The 10,273-nt window shown below is 48.3% G+C and overlaps 1 protein-coding gene across 1 annotated transcript in view; it reads right to left on the minus strand.

The window, feature by feature from the left end:
• The window catches only part of pdia6 (protein disulfide isomerase family A, member 6), a 43,356-nt gene extending 35,550 nt beyond the window's left edge, over positions 1 to 7,806 (minus strand). Inside the window, exons 1-2 of the mRNA XM_072500959.1 lie at positions 7,601 to 7,806; positions 5,687 to 5,822 (exon numbers count right to left, since the gene is read on the minus strand). Of these exons, the coding sequence (XP_072357060.1) occupies positions 5,687 to 5,822; positions 7,601 to 7,643 (179 nt within the window). The 5' untranslated portion in view covers positions 7,644 to 7,806. The remainder of the gene's footprint in view (positions 1 to 5,686; positions 5,823 to 7,600) is intronic.
• Positions 7,807 to 10,273: the final 2,467 nt, after the last annotated feature.

Consider the following 10,273-nt stretch of genomic DNA (forward strand, 5'->3'; position numbering starts at 1 on the left):
GCAGCAGTGCCGTCACCAGCGCCCCCAGGCACGTTCCTTTGCAGGACGCCATCTCCAACCTCTTCCATGCTGCCCCCTCTCGCTCCATCACCCACTTACGGATCATCGCCACTATGGCTGCCCAGTAGTAGCCACCCAGATTAGTCAACGCCAGCCCTCCTCTATCTCTACTACGCTCCAGGAACCCCCTCCTTACCCTTGGGGTCTTGCTCGCCCACACAAAACACATAATGCTCCTGCCTACCCTCTTAAAAAAGGCCTTGGTGATCACAATTGGAAGGCACTGGAATACAAAAAGAAACCTCGGGAGGATCACCATTTTAATTGACTCTACTCTGCCCGCTAGCGAGAGCGGCAACATGTCCCATCGTTTGAAGTCCTGCTCCACCAGCCGCGCCAAATTAAGTTTGTGCAGGGCCCCCCAACTCCTAGCTACCTGGATCCCCAAGTATCGAAAGCTCCTTTCCGCCCTCCTCAACGGTAGGTCGTCTATCTCTCTTCCCTGATCCCCCCCGGGTGCACCACAAAGAGCTCACTCTTCCCTACATTGAGCTTGTAGCCCGAGAAGTTCCAAAACTCCCTTAGGATCTGCATGTCCTCCACCATCCCCTCCACTGGATCCGCCACATTCAGCAACAGGTCGTCTGCATATAGCGACACTTGATGCTCCTCTCCCCTTCGGACCACCCCCCTCCATTTCCTGGACTCCCTTAATGCCATGGCCAAAGGTTCAATTGCTAATGCAAACAACAGGGGGGACAGGGGGCCTCGTCCCGCGATACAGCCGGAAGTACTCCGACCTCCGCCGATTCATAACCACACTCGCCACCGGGGCTCTATATAGGAGCTTAACCCAGCTAATAAACCCTCCCCCGAACCCAAACCTCCGCAACACTTCCCAGAGATACTCCCACTCTACTCGGTCAAAGGCCTTCTCCGCGTCCATAGCTGTCACTATCTCCGCCTCTCCCTCCACCGAGGGCATCATAATCACAACTTAGGAGCCTCCCCACATTGGTGTTTAACTGCCTGCCCTTTACAAATCCCGTCTGGTCCTCGTGAATCACCCCCGGGACACAGTCCTCAATCCTCTTAGCCAACACTTTTGCCAGCAACTTAGCATCTACGTTGAGGAGTGAGATCGGCCTGTACGACCCACATTGCATCCTTATCCCGCTTCAGGATCAAAGAGATCGTCGCATCCGACATTGTCGGGGGCAGGGTCCCCCCCTCCCTTGCCTCATTGAAAGTCCTCACCAGCAACGGGGCCAACAGGTCTACATACTTCCTATAGAACTCCACCGGGAACCCATCCGGTCCCAGGGCCTTCCCTGCCTGCATGCTCCCCAGTCCTCTAATCAGCTCCTCCAACCCAATTGGCGCCCCCAAACCAGCCACCTCCTGCTCCTCCACCCTCGGGAACCTCAGTTGGTCCAAGAATCGTCGCATCCCCTCTTTCCCCACTGGGGGCTCCTCAGAGAAGGCCTCATTTACTTTCACCGCACTCCGCACCGTAGTTTCCCTTCCATCCTGGACTCCACCTATCTCCCTCGCTGCCATCCTCTTACGGAGCTGATGTGCCAGCATCCGGCTCGCCTTCTCCCCATACTCATACAATCGCCCCCTGTGCCTTCCTCCACTGTGTCTCTGCCTTCCCTGTGGTCAACAGTTCGAACTCCGTCTAGAGACTTCGCCTCTCCCTGAGTAGTCCCTCATCAGGGACCTCTGCATATCTCCTGTCCACTCTTAAAATCTCCCCCACTAACCTCTCCCTGCCCTCTCTCTTCTCCCGGAGCCCTGATGGAGATTAACTTTCCCCTGACCACCGCCTTCAGCGCCTCCCATACTACTCCCACCTGCACCTCCCCGTTGTCGTTGGCCTCCAGATACCTATCAATGCACCCCCACACCCTCCCGCACACTTCCTCGTCTGCCAGCAGTCCCACATCCAACCGCCACAGCGGGCATTGGTCCCTCTCCTCCCCCAGCTCTAGTTCCACCCAGTGCGGGGCGTGGTCTGAAATGGCTATGGCCGAATACTCCGTTCCCTCCACTTTCGAGATCAATGCCCTGCCCAGAACAAAAAAATCTATCCGGGAGTAAGCCTTGTGTACATGGGAGAAAAAAGAAAATTCTCTGGCCAAAAGCCTGGCAAATCTCCACGGATCAATTCCCCCCATCTGGTCCATAAACCCCCTAAGCACCTTGGCCACAGCCGGCCTCTTTCCGGTCCTAGATCTGGAGCGATCCAGTGCTGGGTCCAACACAGTGTTGAAATCCCCACCCATTCTCAAGCTTCCTACCTCCATGTCCGGAATACGCCCCAACATACATTTCATGAATCCAGCATCGTCCCAATTCGGGGCGTATACATTTACCAATACCACCCACATCCCCTGCAACCTACCGCTCACCATCACGTACCGACCTCCATTGTCTGCTACTATGTTCTTGGCCTCAAACGACACCCGCTTCCCCACCAGTATTGCCACCCCTCTATTCTTCGCATCCAGCCCCGAATGGAATACCTGTCCTACCCATCCCTTCCGTAACCTGACCTGATCTGCCACCTTCAGATGTGTCTCCTGAAGCATGACCACGTCTGCCTTCAGTCCCTTTAAGTGCGCAAACACTCGGGCCCTCTTAACCGGCCTATTTAGGCCTCTCACATTCCACGTGATCAGCCGGATTGGGGGGCTACCTACCTACCTCACGCGGGAAAAAGCCCGCGCTTTCCTGAGCCAACCCCGCCCCGTGGCGCAGCTCCTGTTGCGGCCTTAAACCAATTCCCCCATCCCCGGGTCTCACCTCCCTCCAGCACCGACGCCCACATTCCTCACGGTCTCCCCATCAAAACTCTTCCCCCATCCCCATCCATCGTCCCACCCGTGAAACATTCTTTACCCATATTTACAACCCTGTATGCAGTCAACATCTCCCCCACAACCACAGACCCCCAGTTTGAGTCCAATTTTTCCATTTGGATAAAGGTCCAAGCCTCTTCTGGCGTTTCAAAATAGTGGTGTCGATCCTGATACGTGACCCACAATCGCGCTGGCTGCAGCATTACGAATCTCACCCTTTTTTTATGCAGCACCGCCATGGCCCGGGTGAAGCCAGCTCTCCTCTTTGCCACCTCCGCGCTCCAATCCTCGTAGACTCGGATCACCGCATTCTCCCATCTACTGCTCCGCTCCTTCTTAGCCCATCTCAGGACACTCTCTCTGTCCGCGAAACGATGGAACCTCGCCACTATCGCCCTTGGCGGCTCGCCAGCCTTGGGTCGCCTCGCCAGGACCCGGTGAGCCCCTTCTAGCTCCAGGGGGCTCGGAGAGGCCTCCGCACCCATCAGCGAATGGAGCATCGTGCTCACATACGCCCCGGCATCGTCCCCCTCCACTCCTTCAGGGAGACCCAGAATCCGGAGATTCTTCCTCCTCGACCTGTTCTCCAGGACCTGTTCTCCAGGACCTCGAATCTCTCGGCCCACCTCTTGTGCAGCGCCTCGTGCGCCTCCATCTTCACCGCCAGGCCCAAGATCTCGTCCTCGTTAGTTTTGTCCCTCACCTCTCGGAGCTCTACCTCCTGGGCCTTCTGGGTTTCCTTCAGCCCCTCGATCGCCATCAGCATTGGCGCCAGCACCCCCTTCTTAAGCTCCTCCACGCAGCACCTGAGAAACTCCTGCTGGTCCGGCCCCCATGCTGCTCGATCTCCGCCCTCCTGTTTTTTCCCCCTCCTTTCTGCCGCTGCTCCAAAGCCTCTTTTCCACCGCTCCACTTCTAGTCCCCTCCATACACGACGGAAGGGGGACCTTGCACTCACCTTCCCACATGTGAATCGGTCAAAAAATTTCCGTTGGGGCTCCTCTGGAGATCCCAAAAGTCCGTTCTATCGGGAGCTGCCGAAATGTGCGGCTTAGCTCCGCATCGCCGCAACCGGAAGCCATGAAGAGAATTTCTTCACCATAGAGTGGTGAGCCTGTGGAATTTGCTACCACAAAATATTATATATGTGTTAAAGGAGTTAGATATAGCTCTTGGGGCGGAAGGGATCAAAGGATATGGGGTGGGGACGACGACAACAGACCATTGAGTTTGGTGATCAGCCATGATCATAATGAATGGTGGAGTAGGCTTGAAGGGCCAATTGACCTACTCCTATTTTGTATGGTAACATCTAAATAAAGTTCTATGCTTTGGTTGAACCTGCAAGGCCTGCAGACTCAATCTTGAATCCACCACAGCTCCTTTCTTGTCCTGCAAGACTCATTCTTGCATTTAACCAGTGAGCTACTGACTGCAAGATGGGAGAGAAGAAATAAAGAAATCTGTACCTTGTTGAGAAGAACTAAATTTTAAAAAACTGAACTGGTTGACACACTTGGTTGGGTTCCAGAGAAATTGACTTCTAGATCGCACTTACTGAAACCTTCAGAAACAGCTTTTACATGACGTGGGTTTCCTCCACATTCTTATATATATTTCTTAATCAAAAATTTAAATATAATGGCTGTTTAGCATTTGATGCAAATTATTTTGGGGATTACATTGGACCCGATAATTAAAAGCTTCCTGCTTTCGTCTGTATAAAACAATTTGCAGCACCCCACGTGTATAATCATTTAAAAAACATTTAGAGTGCCATTTGAATGGCTCACTTAAAATGGTTGGCAATAGTCATATTTTAATAAAAGCAATTTTCTTTCATTCAGGGGCCAATCTGACAAAGCCCACACGTGAAACACCAAAATAATTTTTTGGGTGTGATATACCCAGCATGTAACAAGTTTAATTCAATTACAGGCTTAAAAAAACACTGCTGAATCCAAGACCTGCCCATATTTTAATGCACAGCTAAACATAACTTATGATTATAGCTTTACATACGGGCTAATCTACCATGACCATCAGTAGTTTTGAACTCTTGGCCATGATGCATTCATAAAATTCCTGCTGAAAACTTGCGACCATTTTTAAAGCCAACATGTATATTGTGGATTCTGTGCTGGTTGCTTTGGGTCACTTCCATGTTTAGTGAAACAGAAAATGCTGTACACTACAGGGCAGCACGGTAGTATTGTAGGGCAGCACGGTAGTATTGTGGATAGCACAATTGCTTCACAGCTCCAGGGTCCCAGGTTCGATTCTGGCTTGGGTCACTGTCTGTGCGGAGTCTGCACGTCCTCCCCGTGTGTGCGTGGGTTTCCTCCGGGTGCTCCGGTTTCCTCCCACAGTCCAAAGATGTGCAGGTTAGGTGGATTGGCCATTCTAAATTGCCCATAGTGTCCAAATTGCCCTTAGTGTTGGGTGGGGTTACTGGGTTATGGGGATAGGGTGGAGGTGTTGACCTTGGGTAGGGTGCTCTTTCCAAGAGCCGGTGCAGACTCGATGGGCCGAATGGCCTCCTTCTGCACTGTAAATTCTATGATAATCTATGATGAAAACTGCACTGAAGCCAAGATGCACTTATATACATGTTTTTCACAAACGTTTGACAATGTTGAATAGATTATAGATCAAATTAAAATCTAAACATGCAGGTGGAATATTGTCTAACTGTAAAGTGATAGGCCTCGGTCGTATTATGTACACCTCACCATGACCTAGCACATTAATTTTCATGTCATGTCTATAATAAACAATCTGCAGCATACTCCAATTGTTACACTAATGTACTCCTGACTTACCATGGTGCATAGAACTCCACCAACCACAGTTCATCACTTTGAATAACTTCTGTGTTGAAGTTATTTTGGGTCAGTTCCACAACATCACTTGCTGAATAGAAAGCATTGACAGTGACCAGCAAAGACCCAAATATACCTGCAAAGGATAACAAGGCTTCAGTATTAGATTCTGAACGGCGATACTGCAAATATAAGTGGACCAAAATCACACATACAAAACTTTAAAAGAATAGGTACACCGAGCTCTTCTAAAACAATTTATGTACAAAGGCTCATCCTTGCATAATTCAGTTCAACTAATTCCCATGAAACATACATATCTTAAACAAAACTCTGCAATCAAGTTGTTTCAGTGAGGATGTTGCTGTTACAGCATAAACTGATACACAATTATTTAACACTTAAATTGATTGGGCATTATAAGCGCATGACAATATCATACAAATAGTTTAACTAACCCCATATGCCATCAGTCTGCAGTGACCATTTTGCCTTCCAGAACAGCAAAACATCCCCATTTCAATAACATTGTCAGTTCAGTTAGGCCTCAATTCATAAGGGGATATGCAAAAGCGACTATTTTTAGAATGCTGGACCCATTCTGAGCAAACCGCAAAACTTTGATCACAATTGTGATTAAAGAATGATTTCCCCATGGAAGGTAACCCAGATTAAATAAGCAACATGCCATAAATATATTTTGATTACTTGTTTTATCAGGACGTTAAAGTATTGCTGGTGATATTAGCGAACAATATCAAAATCTTGCAAACATCCCCAAAAGTGTGACTGCGTCACATAAAAAGTTAGCACAATCTCTGCTTTCTTTTAGAGGTACCCATATGCCTGTAACATTTTCAATTTGTTTTGAAAGATTCACAAAATGTAGTCTTCCTAATGTTAAGAAACTGCTTTGTAGTGATATCAATTTGCAGTAACAAAACCATGACTTTATGCTGATAAGATCAGAGTACAAGAGGGATGAATTCAAGAAAGGCCATCTTACACCATTTGGGTTTCATATCATAGAGAACATCCCAAGACTGTTCTCCTTGAATGCAAAGTATTTTATTTAAAGGCAATTTATTTAAATGGTTGCAGAAGCCGCAATCTGATTTAAAAAATTGTATTTCTTTCTTAGTTACAAATCCCTTAATCCATCTCCTTGCTTGCTCCAAAAACAATTCAATTTCAAATTGAATCCAATTCACGGTCCCCACAAGAGACTTACAAGATCCAAGCTGACAAGAACAGGCATTACATCGGATCTCGGGCTTGATCTTACTTCCTGACCATTGTTTCTCCCCTGCCGGGTGGGTGTATCGGAATATATTTTAAACTACCATTCTGGGGCAGATCGCTGTACGTGTTGATGACTTACCTCAGAGCACTCTCTTCAGTGCAATTTGTATTCCCAGTCACATTGTGCCGACTAACCCCAAGTTGGAAGCGACAATAAATCACAAGCAAAGAACACAAAGAGTGCCCACTGAGCAGTTTGTTGCAGATTTTCATCTCGTTCAAGTACCCATATTTTATAAACCGCGCCAATATGGAAGCAGAGACACTAGTGCTGGAAGAGTAACCACAGTAACATTTCAGGGAAGTTTTAATGCAGTATATATCCTTCATACATCAACATTTAACATATGCTGTATTCAGCTTGGTAAACGATCTCACGAGACATATTGTGATGACTTGTCAAAGATCAGACTTTAGTGGGTAACTCAGAGCAGCAGAATCAGGCAAGGCTGCCTCCCCATGATTAAATATTGATGGAGAAGCAATGTGGATCCAAACTCGTAGGGCAGAGAGGAATCAGTGTGGCCCTTCCTGATATATAAAATGTGATGCTTGAGTGTAAAGGGCCGCTGTCTGTGGCGGTTCAGGCGGCAGAGAGTGGGAGACACTCACCGAGCAGACGAAGCAGCTCCATCTCCCCGCTCCTGGGCTTCATACTAACCGCTCAGGCGCTCGGGTTCCGGTTTAATAGCCAAGCGCTGACGGTCAGTCCACTGGTCACTCACTCGCTGACGGTCAGTCAGGCTCGGGTCCGGAGCTCGGGCGAGCGGGCAGGCTGGGGTCTGGCGCTCTCCGTCTCGCTCCTGCCGTGGCCACCGCTCATTGGCTGTTGCCCCATTATGACCTCAATTCGGCGTCTACAGATCTGACCAATCCGGAGACGGACACGTGTCAGCAGCAGCACCACCGTTTGCAGAGCGAAGCAGTGCAGGAGAGAGAGAGAGAAAGAGACAGATATGGAGAGAGGCAGAAACAGATGGGAGAGAGATGGATGGAGAGGCAGAGTGGAGAGATAAGAGACAGATAGGAGAGGGATGAACAGAGTGGGAGAGAGAGGCAGAATGGAGAAATAGAAACAGATAGAGGAATGGATGGAGAGGCAGTGGAGAGAAAAGAGACAGATAGGAGAGGGATGGACAGAGTGGGAGGGACAGATATAGAGAGGCAGAATGGAGAAATAGAAGCAGATAGGAGAGAAATGGATGGAGAGGCAGAGTGGAGAGATAAGAGACAGATAGGAGAGAGATGAACAGAGTGGGAGAGACAGATATAGATAGAGGAAGAGGCTGACAGAATGGAGAGATTGAGACAGATATATAGAGGAAGAGAGAATGATACACAGAGTGGGAATGACAGATATGGATAGAGTGGGATAGAGACAGAATGGAGAGAGATAGACATAGAGATAGAGATAAGGAGATAGAAGCAGATAGGGAGAGAGAGACACACACAATACAGATAGACGGAGATACAGAAAGAGAGTTTGCGACAAATAGAGATAAGGAAATCGAGATAAGAACAAGATATTTCAAAATATACAGAATAGACACATTCCAATGAGAAAGAAAAAAATCAAAGTAGAGGGCCCATCATCTTTGGTTAGACAGTATTAAACTGAAAGAAAAGCATTTATTGTGCAAAGATGAGTGGCAGGACAAAAGGTTGAAAACAATATAAAGAACATCAAAGAATGACAAAAAGATTAATGAGGATAAAACTAGAGTATGAGAGAAAAGTAGCCAGTAATATAAAGATGACAGTCAGAGTTTCTATAGATATTTAAATAATAAAAGAGTTAAAGAGCATTGATCCTATAGAAAAGTAACTGTTAATAGTTCAATAAATGTGTTGAAGCTATCTCCAAGTCTGAACCTTCCTTTGTCAGAGAGCACATCAAGGAAGCAGCTTATGCTACGACAAGAGCATAACAAAACATGATTCCGGGAGTGGACTGTTAAATCCATATAGTTTCAACTCAGCGAACAGTGACAACCAGCAACAAAAGCCAGGCAAGATGATGTTCGGGATTCCGATTCCACAGCAGCTCTAGTACCAAGGCAATCTCAATGAAAACTGGCGTTGGTTCCGGCAGCGATTCGAGATCTACCTGGTAACGTGCGACCTAGATGGCGTGGCGGATGCAGAGAAAATAAAGCTACTTATTTTTGCGGGTCCAGAAGCAGCTGAAATCTTCCAGACCTTCAAATATTCAAAGGGGCAAAACAAGAGCGATTTCCAGGCAGTCCTGGATAAATTCCAAGAATTCTGCGAGGAACATACAAGAAGAAAAGGTAAAAGAGGTGCCAAAACTCACCGCGAGGTAGGCTTGCAGCAACGAACGGCAGTTTTGAATTGCAGCCATCTTGGAAAAGGTGGTGCACATGCGCAGTTGCCGCGAAGAACGCACAGAACAGGAAGGTCCATTTGCGCATGTGCAATCACTTCCTACGCACTACGTCACACGCTTCATGAGGCCAGAGGCTCCGGGCCATGCCCACTTAAAGGGGAAATGTCCTAAAACACGGGGAAAAAATTTAAAGCTTCAAAACCAGATTCTTTCACCTGGAATGACAGCACAATGCCTGAAATTCGACCAGTAGCTGAAAGTAACCTCCGCAGAACCCTGCAACAAGCAGTTAGCACCGCCCAAAGAGATGATACAGTCCTTGAAGACTATACCTCAGACCTTGAATTCTTCTTTGGACATCGCGAGCCCAATGCCAGCTCCGACACAAAACGTGATGACTCAGACAAAGCTTTCACCTTGTGAGGCTACCCCAGTACCAAATCCGAACCGCAACTAGACGTATTGCACATTGATGACCCCGACGACGAGTTCTTCGGATTTGAGGATCTTCAGCCCAGCAGATATGACATACCAACTCGTGAGTGCAGGATTATGCTGCGGCCTGACACCAAGAGACAGAGAGCGGTACAAGCCCACAGAGAGCGGCCTGCTGCCACACAGAGTGGTCCACATACCGCAAAGGGTCCCCGACTCCAAACAGAGCGTGGTCAACGCACCACAAAGGGTCCCAGCCTCTACACAGAAAGCGATGAAAGACTCCATAGCGAGGCAACTGCACGTCTCCACACAAGAAGTGACTCCAGTGACACAAGCCTCCACAGCGAGCTCGTGGACAGTCTCCATGATAGAAGCAATGCAAGACTCCAGAGCACAGTCCTTACATGAACAAGAAGTGATGACAGTTTCCACAGAGAGACCAATGCACGATTCCACACAAGGAACGCTGGAAGACTCCACAGAGGGAGTGACACAAGCCT

The sequence above is a fragment of the Scyliorhinus torazame genome, chromosome 1 (assembly GCF_047496885.1).
Source record: "Scyliorhinus torazame isolate Kashiwa2021f chromosome 1, sScyTor2.1, whole genome shotgun sequence".
NCBI lineage: Eukaryota > Metazoa > Chordata > Chondrichthyes > Carcharhiniformes > Scyliorhinidae > Scyliorhinus > Scyliorhinus torazame.